General features: G+C 45.2%; 1 protein-coding gene across 1 annotated transcript in view; it reads right to left on the reverse strand.

Moving 5' to 3' along the window:
* Nucleotides 1–19,354, reverse strand: part of LOC147120556 (low-density lipoprotein receptor-related protein 1-like) — a 2,135,446-nt gene that overhangs the window by 798,942 nt on the left and 1,317,150 nt on the right. The window contains exon 25 of the mRNA XM_085986655.1: nucleotides 17,471–17,675. Within this exon, the coding sequence (XP_085842781.1) occupies nucleotides 17,471–17,675 (205 nt within the window). The remainder of the gene's footprint in view (nucleotides 1–17,470; nucleotides 17,676–19,354) is intronic.

Below are 19,354 nucleotides of genomic sequence, written 5' to 3' on the forward strand. Positions count from 1 at the left end.
CAGGTGGGGCAGAAGGTGGGTGGGGTGCTTGGGTTGACGTGCGCTCCTTATGCTGTCTGCTCATGGCTTCCGCTTGCTCCTGGCGAAGAGACTCGAGGTGTTCGGCGCCTTCCCGGATGCTTCTCCTCCACTTTGTGCGGTCTTGGGCCAGGGATTCCCAGGTGTCGGTGGGGATGTTACACTTTTTCAAGGAGGCTTTGAGGGTGTCCTTGAAGTGTTTCCTCTGCCCACCTGAGCTCTCTTGCTGTGCCGGAGCTCCGAGTAGAGCGCTTGTTTTGGGAGTCTCGTATCGGGCATGCAGACAATGTGACCCATCCATCGGAGCTGATTGAGCATGGTCACAGCTTCGATGCTGGGGTGTTGGATGAGCAAGCACAATGATGTTGGTGTGCCTATCCTGCCAATGGATTTGCAGGATCTTGCGCAGGCAGAGTTGGTGGTACCTCTCCAGTGCTTTGACGTGCCTGCTGTACATGGTCCATGTCTCTGAGGCATACAGCAGGGAGGGTATCACTGCTGCTCTGTAGACCATGAGCTTAGTGCTGGGTTTGAGGTCCTGGTCTTTAAACACTCTCTTCCTCAAGTGACCGAAGGCTGCTCTGGCACACTGAAGGCGGTGTTGGATTTCGTCATCGACGTCTGCCCTTGTTGACAGTAGGCGCCCGAGGTATGGAAAGTGGTCCACATTGTCCAAGACCTTGTCGTGGATTTTGATAATTGGAGGGCAGTACTGTGTGGCAGGGGCAGGTTGGTGGAGGACCTTTGTCTTATGGATGTTTAATGTAAGGCCCATGCTCTCGTACGCTTCGGTGAAGGTGTTGACGATGGTTTGGAGTTCGACCTCCGAGTGAGCGAAGACGCAAGCGTCGTCTGTATACTGTAATTTGACGACAGAGGATGGGACGACCTTGGATCTGGACTGGAGGCGACAGAGATTGAACAGTTTCCCGTTTGTTCTGTAAATTAGCTCCACTCCAGTGGGGAGCCTACTGAGGGTGAGATGGAGCATTGCAGCAAGGAAGATCGAGAAGAGCACTGGTGCGATGACACAGCCTTGCTTGACCCCGGTTCGTACGTGAATTGGGTCTGTGGTGGAACCATTTGTCAGGATCACGGCTTGCATGTCGTCGTGAAGCAGGTAGAGGATGGCGATAAACTTTTGAGGGCAGCCGAATTTGAGGAGGACACTCCATAATCCTTCACAGTTGGCAGTGTTGAAGGCCTTTGTGAGATCAAAGAAGGCCATGTACAGTGGTTGGTGCTGTTCCCTGCATTTCTCTTGTAATTGACGTGCGGTGAAGATCATGTCCATTGTGCCCCTTAGTGGGCGGAATCCGCATTGCGATTCTGGGAGGAGCTCTTTGGCCACTGGGAGAAGGCGACTGAGGAGGATTCTTGCGATGACTTTCCCTGTGGCAGACAGCAGGGAAAATCCTCTGTAATTACCGCATTCGGACTTGTCACCTTTCTTGAAGATGGTCACAATTACGGCATCTATGAGATCCCCTGGCATGCTCTCCTCCTTCCAGATAAGAGAAATGAGTTCATGAATTCGCGCCAGTAGTGCTTCTCCGCCATGCTTTAGTGCCTTGTTGGGGATTCCATCTGCTCCTGAGGCCTTGTTGTTCTTCAGTTGTTGGATGGCCTTTTCAACCTCATGCCAGGCTGGGATTGTGCTGATATGGTGGCAGGTAGCATGCTGTGGGATGGTGTTGAGGACACTCACATCGAAGACAGAGTCGCGGTTAAGGAGATCTTCGAAGTGCTCCTTCCAGCGGGCACTGACCGCCTCTCTGTCCTTGATGCATACCTCTCCATTCTTGGCCCGCAGTGGGGTAGGGCCTTGGGTGCTTGGGCTGTAGATGGTCTTGACTGCGCTAAAGAATCCACGCACATCGTGGTTGTCGGCTAGCTGCTGGATCTCCTGCGCTTTCTCCACCCACCATCTGCTCTTTAGGTAGCGAGTTTCTTGTTGGACCTCGGCCTTCAGGCTTCTGTAGAGCTGCTTTCTTGCTCTCGAGATCGCTCCAGATCAGGAATGCCTTGCCCTTGCGGCTTATTAGCTCCTGGATCTCCTGGTCATTCTCGTCGAACCAGTCTTGGTGTTTCCTGGTCGAGTGACCAAGCGTCTCTTCACAGGTGCTGATTATGGAGGCCTTGAGTGCAGACCAGGCACTGTGGGCACTCTGTGTCTCTGCATCACTGGGAGTCGTCAAGTTTGTTTGTGAGGCGCAGGCTGAATAGGGCTTTCTTAGCGGGGTCTTTGAGTGCTCCAGCGTTAATTTTCCTGCGGCATTGTTTCTGTTGCTGCCGCTGTCTTGGGGCTACATTGATGGAGATGACAGCGCGGATTTGGCGGTGGTCTGTCCAGCAGTCGCCAGCTCCTGTCATGGCGCGGGTGATGCGGACATCCTTGCGGTCCCTCGCTTGGACAATGACATAGTCCAGCAGATGCTAGTGCTTGGAGTGAGGATGCTGCCATGGAGCCTTGTACTTGTCTCTCTGACGCACAAGGTGTTGGTTATGACAAGGCCATGTTCTAAGCATTTTGACAGGAATCTTATGATCCATGAAGAAAGACTCATGAAATAACACTGGATGGCCAGCTGGTGGCTCCATCCAAGGAGTATAAATACTCGGGCGTGGGCCCAGCTTCCCCAGGACATTGTGTAAACAGGAACTAGTGAAGTACAACTAGACCTCCATATTTTGAAACAAGTTGATTAAAGCCTTGCTTTATGCTCGAACCAAGTGCGTAGTGAGTTGTATTACGTCAAGGAGGGTACCATTGGAGTTGGCTTTCCCTACCCCCTCTCTGCCGATCACACCTTCTCAGAGGCCTGTGTCCTTTCCAACTCTGGTGTTAAAGTCGCCAAGGAAAGCTTGCTACCCACTGAGCTGCGGCTGACATTTGAGATTATGAAGAAGGAAAGAAACCCTTGCATTTATACAGTGCCTTTCACGACCACAGGATGTCCCAAAGCTCTTTACAGCCCATGAAGTGTGTTTTGAAAGTTAGTCACTTTTGTAATGTAGGAAACACGGCAACCAATTTGCACACAGCAAGGTCCACTAACAGCAATGAGATGCTGACCAGCTCATCTGTTTTTTAGTGATGTTGATTGAGGGATAATTGCTGGCCAGAACACTGGGGAGAACTCCCCTGCTCTTCCAGCACGGTGGCATAGTGGTTAGCACTGTTGCCTCACAGCGCCAGGGACCCGGGTTCAAATCCGGCCTCGGGTGACTGTCTGTGTGGAGTTTGCACATTCTCCCCGTGTTTGCGTGGGTTTCCTCCGGGTGCTCCGGATTCCTCCCTCAGTCCAAAGATGTGCGGGTTAGTTTGATTGGCCATGATAAAAATTGGCCCTTAGTGTTAGGGGGGATTAAATATGTGGGGTTACGGGGATAGGGCTTGGGTGGGATGGCTGTCGGTGTAGGGACCGAGTGCTAGGGTTTGGATGATCAGCCATGATCTCGTTGAATGGTGGAGCAGGCTCGAAGGGCCGAATGGCCTACTCCTGCTCTTAGTTTCTATGTTTCTATGTTTCTAGTACCGTGGGATTGTTTACGTTCACCTGAGGGTAGATGAGGCCTTGGTTTAAAGTCTCATCTGAAAGATGTACCCATTATGCAAAATATTGGGAATGTGGATTTAATCTTTATATGTTCCTGCAAAGCTCTAGAATGTGAAACTAAGCGGTCCACAAAGACCAAAAGCTACAGCTATAGAAGATCCTCCAGTAGTGTGGAAATGGAAGGAATAGCCATTTGAAGGAGTTTAGTAATAATTCTTTAAAATTATTTTAACTGAGAACCTATCTACAATAGTTGTTGTGATCACACAGAAAGTCTCAATTATTTTAGTTAGATTAAAAGATCTAAATGATGCAAGATAAATTATTTGAAGTAGTGTAAAACCTAATGCTCCTTCATGTAGTTATTTTTGACCTGAAAACCTGTGGTGTACTTTATGTCTGATGTAAAAGTTGTTAAGTACGTTCTTACACTAGTGCATGAGTAATACACTGGAATTTATGGTAATTGAATGAGGTGTTAAATTAAAGAAAGAACATTATAATGTTGTGCTTGCACATAATTAGAAGTTATTAAGGCTGCTTCTATTATGCTTTTAGCATTGGGAACAATACTAGTGCTATAAGTGATCTCGTGCACCATGCTACAAAACATTTATTCCATCAGGTGGCACAGTAAGAACAAAAGCACTCTACAAAGATGTAAATTTTAATTTGCAGGCACTCCACTGTGCTTAAGGGTTATTGTCATCATGTTTTGTTTGAGTGTTGGAAAGGATGAGCTTAGATATTACTAGAAATTGCAGATACTCCCCCTGTTTTTATACAAATTTCAAATCATTTTCTAAATTATTCTGAACAGTTTGGTTATTGCTTGAAGGGTTAAGATATCTACTTTTGCGTTTGGTCAAATCATTACTTTCAAATTATTTTTTGAGTACAGACATAGAACAGGTTATATTACAACATGGAAAGGAATTTGTAACAAACAGAAGTGCCATTTCACTGATTAACTTCCTTTTTCCTTGTTCACAATGTACCTCTGTTATAATGTTCCATCGACCACAGCTTTCCACAATGCTTTTATTGGCCGTTCTGAGTTTGCTTTCCTCTCTTTTTTTCCACTCAAAGCTAATATAATTACAGGATGTCTTTACAAAGAGCCTTACAATACATGATTGATGGCTTTGGATGAGATGTTAAAACCAAGGCTCCAACTGCCCTCTCAAGTGGATGTAAAAGATCCAGTGGGTAATTTTTAAATTTTGCCATTTGGGCAATAAACTGGTGGCGCACATTGCCTGCTCCGTGTAGAACTCGCCCAATTTTGTTGCATTGATATCAATGGAATGAAAATCAATTAGGTTCTACCACAGGCAGGTGATCCACTCTGCCAGGTTACTGTCCAGGTGTTGAAGTTGAAAATTTCCCCCTTCAAAGAAGAGCAGGGAAGTCCTCTTGGTGTCCTGGCCAACATTTATCATTAACCAACATCACCAAGAAGTGTTTAATTGATCATTTACTTTATTGCTATCTGTCGGACCTTGCTGTGTCCAAATTGGCTGTCGCATTTACATGCATTACAACAGTGACGACGGGCTGGATTTTGCCAATGGGGAGCTATTAGAGGCGGGACTCCCACTTGTCAGGTTTTAGTCCCGCCTCCATCGAATTCTGGCCAACCCATGCTATTTTGACCTTGTTCAGCCCACCCAGCAGGTTTAGCAGGTCAATTAAGGGGAAACCAGTTACAGAGAACGTCAGCGTACGACGTTTCATCTGTCAAAAAATTTTGACAGCTGAATTGTCATGGTTTGACAGCTCTGTGAAGCTGTCAAACACTGGCATTCTCTGTTGTTTGATGAATCCTTGTATTCAAGACTCATCAAACCTATCTGCTGAGCTGAAATCAGATGGCTATTGCATCGGAGAATGCAGCAGCCATTCTGTCATCTCTGCCGGTGAGATGCCGGAGTCTCCGGTTCCCCAACTATTGAAGCCTGCAGGAAGAAACAAAGGTAAGTAAACATTTTCTATCACTTTACACTCACCTCACATTGTTATGTCTGACATTTGGTGATAGGTACTCGATTGCCTTGGCCTGAGCACATGGAGTTTGATAGTGCTGTGATCATTGTATTGTGTATAGGTATTCGATTGCTTGTGCCTGGAAGTGTGTGTGTGGCAGCCATATTAAAAGCAGCATGAACTGAACTCACTGACGGTCTCTGGATTATCTTTGCAAACGCAACATTTGGCGACAAGGATGGCTGAAATCTCTCTTCCACCACCCCCTCCCTTCCTTGCACTACCCGGTGAGCCCCCGATCCCATGGGTTCGCTGGTTACAGTCCTTTGAAACCTACCTCATTGCTCTTGGACTAGAAACTGTGAGTACGGCTCGGAAAAAGGCACTGTTATCCCATTGATTGGGAGCGGAGGGCCAGCGTGTTCTTGGGACATTATGCACAGCAGACTCAATCCAAACATATGATGAGGCTGTGGCTCTGTTAAGCACACACTGCTCTGCCCCACAAAGTGCCCTCCTACGGCGATTCATTTTTAGACAGCGTCACCAACTCCTCGGCGAGTCAGTGCATCAATACGTGGCTAATTTGAGGGGGTTAGCTAGCTCGTGCAAGTTTGGTGCATTACAAGATGAGATGGTGCGTGATCAACTAATAGAGCACACAAACAACGTGAGAGTGCGTGAAAGACTGTTACTCGAGTCCGACGATCTGTCGTTGTCACAGGCAGTCAACATTGCCTTTCAAGTGGAGTCTGCAGCTGAATGTGCAGCGAAACTAGCACACACACCCAGTGACAGCGCCCTCGGCCCCGACAGCTCTGACACGGTAATGCTCGCGCGACGGCAGCAACGCACGCTACCGCGGCAACAGTGTGGAAACTGCGGATCTCGTTCACATGCTACCAGAGCGCAGAATTGCCCCGCGCGCGGCCAAGCCTGTCGCAATTGTGGAAAACAAAATCACTTTGCCAATGTCTGCCGCTCTGCCCCGGTTGCTACAAATGAACACTCTCAGTCCTCAAGCACTATAATTCACAACGTGAGCTCTGGGCCAGTAGTGGCTTTCAAATCATGCACAATTAACCTGAATGATGTGTGCATCCCGCTGTTGTTGGATACCGGTGCCAGCGTCTCACTCAAATGCTTTTTCAGCTCCCTGCCACTCTCTGCGCCTCCACTACCCTTTGCGGGTATGGTAATTCGAAAATTGGACTAGTGGGCTCAGTCAACCTCACAGTACGCTATGGAACAAAGGTTTTGCCAGATTTTTGTTTTCATGTGGCACGCCAAGGAGCTAACCTGATGGGACTGGATCTTTTCACTGACCTGAGTTTTTCTCTCTTGGACACCGGCGGGTCTGCGATTCTGTACATCGCCTCACTGTGGCGCCAAACATGGCCAGCACTCTTCGAGGGTCTGGGCTGCCTGACTGCCTTCTCCCACCAGCCCATGGTTGACTCCACCATTACCTCTGTCATTCAGCCACTGCGCCGCATCCCGCTTGCTCTCCGTGACGGGGTCACAGCTGAACTAAAGCAGCTACTGGAAGCCGGCATCATCGAACAAGTTGATGCCTCCCCATGGGTCTCCAACCTGGTGGTCACAACGAAAAAGTCAGGTGGTCTACGCATCTGTGTCGATCTTCGAGCAGTGAATAAGGTCGTAATCCCTGACAAGTATCCACTGCCCACGTCAGAGGAACTCACAGCGCAGTTCTATGGTTCCATCCTGTTCTCGAAACTGGACCTTCGCCAGGGCTATCTACAGGTTCCCCTCCACCCCAGCAGCAGGGACCTCACTGCTTTTGTGACACATGCTGGCGTCTTTCGGTACACCAGGATGCCATTTGGACTTAGCTCTGCACCCAGCTGCTTCCAAAAGGTGATGGCCTCTGTGCTCGTGGGCATTCCTGGGGTGGCCATCTACCTGGATGATATTGTCATGCATGGGCCCTTGACCTCCACTCATGACGAACGCCTTCACAGAGTTTTCACAGCTCTAGCAAAACACAAGCTCACACTGAATGGCGAAAAGTGTGTCTTTGCTGTTTCAGAGATCGAATTTGTGGGGTTTCGGTTGTCGACTGATGGTATATCCCCACTCCAGTCAAACGTGGATGCCATTCACAGCATCCAAGAACCCAGCTCTGCAGCACAGGTTGCCTCCTTCCTTGGCATGACTGGGTACTACCTGAAGTTTTTGCCCCAGTACTCAGCCACCACAGCCCCACTGCGTCAGCTCCTGCGAAAGGATGAGCCCTGGGTGTGGTCACAAGCCTGTACGGAAGCTGTTCGCCTCCTCAAATCGCAGCTCACGTCGCCTCCAGTGTTGGCTCACTTTGACGTCGCCAACCCCACCCTCGTCACCTGCGACGCGTCCGCTGCAGCTGTGGGGGCGGTGTTATCGCAGATACAGAATGGAGTGGAGAAACCAATCGCCTTTGCCTCCCGAGCCCTTAGCCCCACCGAACAGAAGTACTCAGTAGGCGAGCGTGAGGCGCTGGCATGCGTCTGGGCATGTGAGCGGTAGCACCTGTACATGTATGGCCGTGCCTTCACCCTGCGAACTGATCATCAGGCTCTCACTGCCCTGCTGTCGACAACCGGCACGAGCCACAGACCACTGCATCTACACCGCTGGTCTGACCGCCTCCGCCAATAAAATGTCAGTCTCCAGTTCACACCAGGACGTGACAATGTTGTTGCAGATCTGCTCTCCCGCACTGTCTCTGCCCCAGCCCCACTCGTCGGGTCTGAACAAGTGGAACAGGATATCGTCCAGATGCTGCACACGCCTCTCCAAACCACAGTCTCTCTCCAGGAGCTCAAAGAGGCCTCTGAACAGGATCCGGCCCTCTCCCAGCTGTGCATCTTCATCAGAGATGGCTGGCCTTGCAAGGTGCCTGAGGAACTGTCTGCCTACTTCAGAGTTAAAGAGGAGCTCTCCTGCTGGAATGACTCCTGTGTTGCACGTGGGCTCTGCACTCTGGTCCCAAGTGCCCTTCGTGCGTGTGTTTTATCCATGGCGCATGAGGGCCACTTGGGCATAGTGAAGCTCAAACAACGATGCCGAGACCGAGTGTGGTGGCCGGGTATCGACAGGGAAATTGAGGCCCTGGTCAAGGACTGTGCAGCCTGCCTTGTAAGTGGCAAGACTGGCCACCAAGCTCCCCCACCCCTGCAACCCCTTGCCTGGCCCTCTCAGCCCTGGGAGCACCTGCAGCTGGACGTCTGCGAGGAGATCCATGGTGTCACCCACCATCAACGGTTCCTAGTGGTGACCTATGACCTGCACTCAAAACGGCCAGAGGTCACTGCCGTGGGCTCCGTCACCTCTCGGGTCATCATTGATATCCTTGAGTCCCTCTTCTCCCGCTGGGGGCATCCAAAGGCCATCACCACAGACAATGGCCCCCAAATGGTCTCTTCGGAACTCTCCTCTTACCTTGAGAGCAAGGGCATCCGTCACATTCGCACAGTGTACTACCACCCCGAGTCAAATGGGGGGGTGGAGCGTTTTAACCAGACACTGAAAAATGGCCTCAGAGCACACCTATCCCAGGGGTGTGCGTTTGACAAGGCCCTCCTCCACACACTGCTGCACTACAGAGCCTCCCAGCATTCCACTACAAGGGTCTCACCCGCATCCCTTATGCTAGGCCGTGAGCTCATGCTGCCCCTTGGCAGGCTCCGCCCCTCGCTAGCTCAGAGCCCTGCTCCACCGGCTCAAGCCACAGTCGCTAGACAGCAGGAGAAGATGAAACTATGAAATAATAAGATGGCATCATTCTGGTCCTCCCCTCTCCAAATCAGCCGCCAACTTGGACCAGCCACTTTCTGCCTCACTGACGGCTCTCGGTGGCATGCCAGCCGCCTTCGGAAGGTGCCAGCACCCCCTGATGCGGGATTATACGGACCTAACCCCCAAGCCTTACCCCCAGAGTGGCGGGATGCACATGTGGCTCAGCCAGCCAACCCTCAAGCAGATGTTGTGCCTCAGCCTGCTCCTCACCAGTCCACACCTCGGCCTGTTCGTACACGTTCTCGCCCTGGCCACCTACAGGACTTTGTCACTACATTTCATGTTTGAAATTCTGTGAGGGGGGAGGAAATGTTATGTCTGACATTTGGTGATAGGTACTCGATTGCCTTGGCCTGAGCACATGGAGTTTGATAGTGCTGTGATCATTGTATTGTGTATAGGTATTCGATTGCTTGTGCCTGGAAGTGTGTGTGTGGCAGCCATATTAAAAGCAGCATGAACTGAACTAACTGACGGTCTCTGGATTATCTTTGCAAACGCAACACACATACTTACCTCTCTACACTTGCAACCATCACTCACCTCCACAGCGCACTTTTTGACCCATCCGACCCTCGCAGACCCACTGCTCGCCACGGTGACCCTGGCGGGGTTTCCCGACATCAGGAAACCCACACCTGCAGGGGTAAAATGGGGATAATCCTTTTAACTGCCTGTTAATTACCTGTTAACAGGCAGTTAAGTGGCTGTAATTCCCCTTCCCGCCTCAGGGAGGCGGCTCCTAGCGCGGGTCAGGTATCCGTCTCCTGGGAAGATGGCATGGAGGCGGGTTGGGGGTGGGATGGGCACCCCACCCCCAGATTTTGCCATTTTCCCAGCAGTCTCACCTCCAAACCCGCCTCCCCAGGGCTGGCAAAATTCCCCCCTGCACTTCAAAGGTACTTCATTTGTCATTAAGCACTTTAGGGCATCCTAAAGATGTGAAAGGCACTATATAAATGCAAGCTTTTCTTTACCTCATGGCCTGGAATTTACGGTCAGTGGCGAAGCGACGGCACTTACCGCTGACTTCGAAGAACGCTACCCAGAAAGATCTAATGATTTCTGTGGCGTGAATTTCAGCTCTTCCGACATTAGTTTGAATCTCGCACCAAACCAAGTGAATCTCCAGTACCCAGAAAGAGTGATGTCATCAAGCCGACTAAGCAGCCAATCACATTGAAGAATTCTCACAGACAGCAAACCAGGAAGTAAAACACACAGATTATAATGTATTTTTTAATAAATTTTAAAGAAAGAGTGAATTAAAGATTGGGACATACACATAGGATTAAGGTAGAAGCTGAAATATTATAAACAAACTTTTTAAAAATTATATTAAAAGCCATGTAATTCTTATCATAGTAATGGAAAATTTGACATTCCACAAATATAAAATTAGTTTTTCAGGGCCATAACGATTGTTCAGCAGTCAAAATGCTGTTAAGAACCCAGTTACATCTCTTTCAACAAGGCTTAACATTTTGGGCTGGGGGTTAACAGCGATATTCCAGTGTAATAGGGGAACTTTTTGTCAGGAACTATGATTTGAATTTATTGCATCTCTGGGGATTTCCACAACGCAACCTGTGGAGGGCAGTAAATGACTGACAGCAACTTCTGGATTTCTGCATTTATCTGTGCATGCGCTGACTCCAGAAGTTGCTATCGCTTTCAGAGGAGTAATGACGGTGAACGCTAACAGTTTTGCTGTCATTACCACTGCAAAATCCGGGCCAATATTTAATATATGTGTTAGACTTGGGGAAATAAGTACTTGAAATACAGACATTGTATGTATCATTTTGGCATCTTCATGATTATTACTATTACTTTATTTGCCTTTATTATGAGAAAAAATATAAAAATTCCTATTTTCTTCTACTTTAGGCAAAAGGTAGACATGAGCAGAAAGCAATATTTCACCACTCTATACCTACATTTTTCAATAAAGTTGCAATGTAGCAATTTCACCTCCAAAGTTTATATTTTGTATTATTTTTCTCATATTTATGTATAAAGATTTTATTTCCCATTTGGGTCCAACTCAAACCTTGGACAGCTTTATGGACAGTATGCCTTCTTGCGCTGTCCAGATTCAGCTCTTGCACTGTGACACTGAAGCAAATTCTAATGTTGCCATTCAAATGCTATTCAAATGTCAGGAACAGTTTTGGTTGATGTTTGTGGTGGTTGAAGGTCAATCATCACAGCACCAGGACATCACTGCAGGAGTTCCTCAGGGCAGTGTCCTAGGCCCAACCATCTTCAACTGTTTCATCAATGACCTTCCCTCCAACATAAGGTCAGAAATGGGGATGTTCGCTGATGACTGCACTGTGTTCAGCACCATTCACAACTCCTCAGATAATGAAGCAGTCCATGCCGTATGCAACAAGACCTGGACGACGTTCAGGCTTGGTCTGATAAATGGCAGGTAACATTGGCGCCACAGAAATGCCAGGCAATGACTATCTCCAACAAGTGAGCATCTAACCACCTCTCCTTGACATTCAATGGCATTACCATCGCCGAATCCCCCACTATCAACATCCTGGGGGGTCACCATTAACCAGAAACTTAACTGGACCAGCCACATAAATACTGTGGCAACAAGAGCAGGTCAGAGGCTAGGTATTCTGCGGCGTGTGTCTCACCTCCTGACTCCCCAAAGCCTTTCCACCATCTAGAAGGCACAAGTAAGGAGTGTGATGGAATACACTCAAGAAGCTCAACACCATCCAGGACAAAGCAGCCGCTTGATTGGCACCCCATCCACCACCTTAAACATTCACTCCCTCTACCACCAGCGTACCGTGGCTGCAGTGTGTACCATCTACAAGATGCACTGCAGCAACTCGTGAAGGCTTCTTCGGCAGTACCCCCCAAACCCGCGACATCTTCCACCTAGAATGACAAGGGCAGCAGGTGCATGGGAACACCACCACCTCCAAGTTCTCCTCCAAATCACACACCATCCTGACTTAGAAGTATATTGCCGATCCTTCATCGTCGCTGGGTCAAACTCCTGGAACTCCCTCCCTAACAGCACTGTGGGAATACCATCACCACACGGACTGCAGCGGTTCAAGAAGGTGGCTCACCGCCACCTTCTCAAGGGCAGCTAGGGATGGGCAATAAATGCTGGCCTTGCCAGCGACGCCCACATCCCACAAACAAATAAAAAAAAGTTTTATTACTACAATATTAGGCTATAAAAAACATTTAAAAGTAGTTTTAATTAAAAAGTAAGAATTATTAAAGACTTCAAACATGCTCTCCTTATTTTCCTGTTCGCACTCTGTTCTACTTAGTTTTTTAAATGTCTTCTAGTTCATCTAACTTTTCTACACCTTTTTTCACTTAAAAAAAACCTTTTACACCTTTTAACTTTTTTCGTTATTCTTCCTCACGTCTGCTTGTGTTCATTTGGAGTAGTGAATAATGTGAAACAAGTCAATCGCTCATGCATTTTTCCAAGTCACGACAAGAAGGGGATTGTCATCAAGCTGGTGCATGGATGAGTAAACATTTCCACAGTACGCTAATGGTTAAAAAGAATGTTTCTCTGTGGAAACTTCACAGAAGCCATCTTCTATAATATCCACAAAGAGAACTGCATAGAGAGTGGAAGCTATTAGCATTTCAATACAGCTTTACAGAGATTTCTTAAAAAGATTTTCCATAGGGAAGATCTGCCTGTAATATTCATAAGGTTGTAACTGAGTTTAGAATAGTGTACAGGTCACGGAGCACTGTCCCCAGTGAGACAAGCACTCAATTAATTTAATAGCAAAATACTGTGGATGCTGGAAATCTGAAATAAAAATTTGTTTTTTTAAAACTGATGTCTTGTCAATTTGTGAAATCTTTACTGAAGAATTACATACAAGTAAAGGCAATGTTATCTCATAGCTTGGTCTTGCAGTATTGTTCTGTACAAAATGGTATCTATAGCAATGACTCAATAAGAAGTGGTCAAATCTTTCCAGAATTAATAAGATTGCCTTTTAAATTATACAAAAACTTTTTTTTTTTGGGGGGGGGTGGTGCTTGGATTTATATGCTGCCAGGACAGTTTCTTGTTGCTAAACCCACTGTCTATTGAAACAGATAGATCTTGTATATTAGCGTTCTCTATATAAAGACTCAGGTTATAAATTTAGAGGAAGCTTTAATAATTTGCAACAGTCTTCCCAGATATTTAAGGTAACTCCATCCAGACTACTGCATGATGGATTGAGAGCTTTCTATTAGAATATGATGGCTCCAGAAAGAAAAAAAACTTGCATACTTTGGTAACCACCAGGTTGCTACTGAGCACAATCATTTTACACACATGAAAAAAAATTGGTCGCGTCACAGCAGAAATGGAAAAAAATATCCATTCCCTTAATTAAAAAAAAATACTTTTGTTTTTTCCTTATCGAACTTACTTGTCTATGACCAGGTCCTCATAATCTCTTATAGGCCATCCATTAAGAATGCACGTCAGTAAAGTGAGGGAAGTAGGTTTAAAAATGAACTTTTTCATTGACAATGGGTAGGCAGAGCACTCAACTGGGAAATGTTATGTATTTTTGGTCATTTTGAGTGACTCTGTTTGGTGCACATTTCTGGAAATCTGTCCTGCTAATGACAGGGCCCTGGACCATAATTAGTGCAAGAGGAGTCCATGTAGCAGACTAGAGAAAGGGGAAAACAAGAACATGGCACCCTCCCCCATAATTTGGCCTATTCTAAGTCCCTTTGGCAGTTCCCTTGCACAGGTGTTTAGTGAAAAGAAGAAAATTGAATGCCTCCTAGTAACTGTGTATTGCACTAACACAAGGCACCAAATGAGCACTGGTCTGACTTATTTAAGTGTCATGTTCAGAATGTCATACACTGCAAGCTGCAGCAGGCAGAAAATATGCTGTAGACACAACTTGAACAAAGCAATGAGCAAAACTTTGTTGATTATGCCTGGTGTTAAGGGCATTCATTTTTTTAGTAAGAGACATTCATTTTCTTTTATCTTTCAAACACCTACCCTAGGGAACTACCATAGTTAAGGGTAGACCAGATTATGGGGAGAAGAGGATCTTAGTCATAGCAGTAACGTTTTTAGCGCAGCCAGTGTCGGAGCAGTGAATGACTGACCGCAACTTCGGGATTTCCGCGTTTAGCTGCGCATGCGCTAAATCCTGAAGACACGGTCAGTTTCAGAGGAGTAATGACAGCGAATGCTGACAGTTCGCCGTCATTACCCACCGCAAAATCCGAGCCATTATTATTTCAAATGTGTTGCACACAAGACAATGTTACCAACTTTTGGTGGCAGCTCAATTACCATTTATCACACTAGCTATAAACAAAGTCCGAGAAATAGTTATTTAATTGAGTGAATGGATGATGGTGCTGACACAAATGCTTTCTAACTAATTTTAGGAATCAACTAATTGTAAGTTTATGAAAGGGCAGCTGAGTGGGGAGGTTTTGTGCAAATTTATACCACTGTCTCTCATCTCAATGAATTAGGTTCCAGTCAAACTCTGAATGATGGGTAGAATCCTCTTTCTGCTGGTTGTCAGAGTGGGCCATGATATGAATTTTTCTTTCTCTCACCAATTTTCTCTTGTCAATTTTTGTACCTTCTCTTCCTCCACTCCTTACTCAAGTGTGCATTATTGATGTGTGATCCTTGTCTGTGAATGCTAAGTGGCTATTTGTTCATGTGAGGCCCTATTGCTAGGTCCAATCCTGCCCTCGTCCAATGTCCATATGAAATTACTTCAAGGAAGAGGAATCCAGGAGAATTGCTCCATTCCCCAGCAGTGACACCCTTCACCTTGATCAGCACAGAAATTCACTCAAAGGCATTGATTTTAAAACATGCAGCTATGCATTCTTATTCAAAATATCTTATAATTCAAATAATGAGCTACTTAATCATGCAACAGAATTACTTCCCCACTGCTTACAGCTGAAAAAACACATGCAGGCCACTTAGATAAATTTCATGGTTTGACACAGAGGGTAATTTTTAAACTTTCTTGCACAGGCAGTAGCCTGGCAGAACAGATTGCCCGTCCATTTTAGAACCAGGTTACCACCCAGGTGGTGCAGTGGAACATTACCCATATAACCTGTAGCCAAGCAAATACAATAATACAATAATAATCCTGATCACCTTATACACAACCTCCTGAAGTGGAAAAACAATCCAATAAACTTGATCACAAATTCATAGTTTAACTTTAACATTTTATATCTTTGATGGATTCAAACCTTTATTTGCAATATTTTACCCACACAGGAAAATCTTGTCCAACAAATCCTCAATATTCATTGCAGCTGATTTTGCTATTATGACATTTATAAAGCTTAATTTAACACATTATATATATATATATATATAATTCTTTCCATTATCAGCCAGTTTCTCCAACTAAACATTGATCACAGTAATTGGCACTCCATTCCCAATCAGCAACCCAATTCAAAATTATTTTAAAAATCTGCCACGGAACTAAAGAAAATCCTTAATAAATAATCAGTAGTAAAGAAATGGTAGACAAACAGAGCCAGCAGAACAGATGTTTATCTCTCTGATTGCAGTGCTAGGAATGTCAGCAGGAAAAACATGTCCTTACCGTGACATATCCTTGCCATCTCTAGGAGCACCAAACTGGGAGCCATGTGTAACTAACTCTTCCCTTCCCTCCCACTCAACTAAACAACCAGCCCTTTGGTCACCTCCTCCACTGACAAAAAAGGACCCTCTCCCCCCCCCCCCCCCCCCATAAGCACAAAAAATGTGTCCAATTACTCCATCCCCCACTGTGCCTTGTTCAGGGAGATAACACCGCTCAGTTGAGGTACCTTCTCAGCATTTGTTCCCTTGTCCCCATCAACCTCCAGCATTTCTCTCACTCCTCTATCCCCTCCTTTTCTCGCCCCTTCTACCTTCCTCTCCTTATCTTTCCTCCTCCTCTCCTGTTGCTCTGTCCCTCTCTCCTGTTCTCCTCCCCCTTCCCCTCTCGCCTTAGTCCAAATATACCCCTGCCTTCTAAACCTGCTTGACCTGAAAAATGTATTTGATTTTGACTTTCTATGTGCAATGGAAGATCAACGAGTGTGCATATGCGTGTGTGTTTTATATATATACATTTTTAGAGCAGCCATCACACTCCAGATGTCACATTTCAAAGTATTAAAAGACATGTACACACACAAAATTGTACAGAAAAGAAAAAGGAATGCTATGGTTTTCTGATCTAGAACTGGAAATTTACAAGCACCTGGAAACCTGCAAAGTTCCCTCACCAAAAAGAATTCTGATTGACCTCAGGGGCTACATAGAGAACCCCCACCACCACCCCTCCCCCAACCCCACCAAAACTGGAAGTACCTGAGCTATAGATTTAAAGGGACAGGCCAAGGTTAGCAACTAAATATCGCAACCATACTCCAAACTTTGCATGCGCAACAGCACAGGAGATGAATTAGTATTAAATATGTACTTTAAAAAATAATCATACCAATAACAACAAAGTAATAACTACACAAATGTGGGCTTCTTTAAGTTATATTAAAGTTAATGTCTAGTTCATCTAGTTTTAAATACAAATTATATTTACTTAGCACTTTACATATAATTACATAGAATCTATAGCACTGAACAGACCATTTGATCCAAATGGTCATATTCCACATGAGCTTCCTCCCACTCCAATTATTTCTTCCCATTTTGCCTCTATCTCTTTCTATTCTCTTCTCCTTGTATGCATCAAGAAATGAACACCGGTACCCGTTTGCACTATTTGTGGCTTTATTAATTTGTTTTGCTATTTTTAGCAAATTATGTATCTATATTCCCAGATTGCTTTGCTTCTCTACCCCATTCAGTTTCTTACCTTCTTGCGTTTAGTAAACATGTTTTTCCCTATTAGCATATCTCCAAGACTCTCAAAAATGGCAGCCATAGTTTTTGTCTTATTAATGAAAAGATAGAAACATTTATGGCAGCAACATTCCTTTGTTCCCTCTGTTTCACATGCAAAGTAAAAATTATGTAGTGAAATACTCTCCAGTTTTCTATAAAATGAGATTTGCAAACTAACCCATATCGAGGATCCAAAGCTATGGCTCGTGGATACACCATGGCACCTGCAATTAAGGTAGTCCTCATGGTGCCATCCAGTTTTGCTACTTCAATCTGTTCCATTTTGCTGTCTATCCAGTAAATGTTTCCTGCGATCCAGTCCACAGCTAACCCTTCGGGAGTGTCTAGACCATGCTGTACAATAACTTCCACACTGCTTACAGCTGAAAAAACAACCATGTCATTCCCATAAACACCAAGGTTAGGTATATGTAATTCCTTCTCTTTTTAACTCAGTAATAATTGGCATAATCATGTTCGCCTTGTACAAAATCTACTGACTGATCTGGAAAAACAACCCAATAAACTGAACCACAAATACATTACATAATTTTGCACAGTTACTATGTTTGATATTCTATACATTTGTTGGATTCAAAAACTTTCATTTGCAACATTTTGCCCATGTAGCAAGATGTTATCCAACAAAACCACAATGAATGGAAAAATAAACTGGTTTGAAAATGACTGATTCTTCTGTTCACTTTGGCACTTAGAAGATGTGAAGCAATACCTAGTGCAGCTGTTTTACTCTGGCTGGAAAAGCATTGAAACTTAAAAAAAAGGAAAAGAAATGTAACTTTAACATCCTTAGAATTAGCAGCCTGGTAGCTCAGCATGTTGGTGCACTTAAGGGTACCAGACTGATGTTTCTAGCCCTGGAATTCTTCACATAATTGACTCCCAATCTCAGCCCAGCTATCTGCCGGGACATCCAATGGAGGCTATGCATTTACTCTGAGGCAAGGGTATAACGTTAGTGAGCTAATCACCTCATCCATACCACTTTCCCAGTCAGTTCAGTTAAAATAATGTAATACTTCACAGTTTCAATATTCTATACTGATAGCTGGTTTGTTTGTACCTGTGCACACATTGGAAAATATGCAAGAAAAGCAGAGCAAAATAAGGGGGAAAAGGTACAATCTACTGCAAAAGTCTCTCCAGGACATGGGAAAGCCAAACCCTATGAAATACATAATCCTGTTCTAATCTTGATATTCTGATACTACAATGTGTAATTTTTTTTTAAAAACTGCACAAAAATTATGCTTCAAGTGTGAAAACTTGATGTTACATTTGTAGCTACTTTCATTGGTCATATTTTTGAAACTACAACTACTGTAGGGACTGTACCATATCATATAACTTTGGAGTTGCCTTGTACAGTTTCCGATTTGCAAGATTTTGCTTGCAGCAAGATACAGCCTCTTGAAGTCTGAACTCGGATGGCTGAACTTTCAAAAGGACTTGCACTCAGTTTCAACCTTATCAATCAATTATACAGATGGGTTGGTGAGGTGGAAAGTGAGCATAAAATCCTTTTGAAAGCTAAGACTTAGATTTAAGTGGGGTAAGAACTCACCATGACTGGAAGAAATGTCATCACAGAGTAACTCAAGCGTCGTTACCATCTAAACAGAAGGTCTGTACTCAACATTGACTATATGTTTACAGACAGCACAGGTTGGCATTTTCATTCTCACTGGCATCTTATTTAGAATATAAGAATTGTTGGGAGCTAGCAAAAGGTTACTAAGTCCATCAAATTCTTCTTGTTGCATCTCAGTTCCAGTCACCCTAATCATGTCCCTTCTTTCTGCAGTTACGCATCTTATTGCCTCCTGAACCCATTTATACTTTTCACTTTGTGACCATCCCTGGTAACGTATCCCACAAGTCTCTTAACTTTGGGTTAAAAGATTTCGAACTGCCCTTCTTACTCCTAACATCCTATTCTTTGAACCTTGTCTTCTGGTATATTAATCCTACAACATAGTGGACAATTATTTGTAGAGATGCATTAAGCAGGTTTGTGAATCCAAGCTCTGCTTCCATCTCA

The sequence above is a fragment of the Somniosus microcephalus genome, chromosome 4 (assembly GCF_052327205.1).
Source record: "Somniosus microcephalus isolate GS21.2 chromosome 4, FLI_Smic_1.0, whole genome shotgun sequence".
Lineage (NCBI taxonomy): Eukaryota > Metazoa > Chordata > Chondrichthyes > Squaliformes > Somniosidae > Somniosus > Somniosus microcephalus.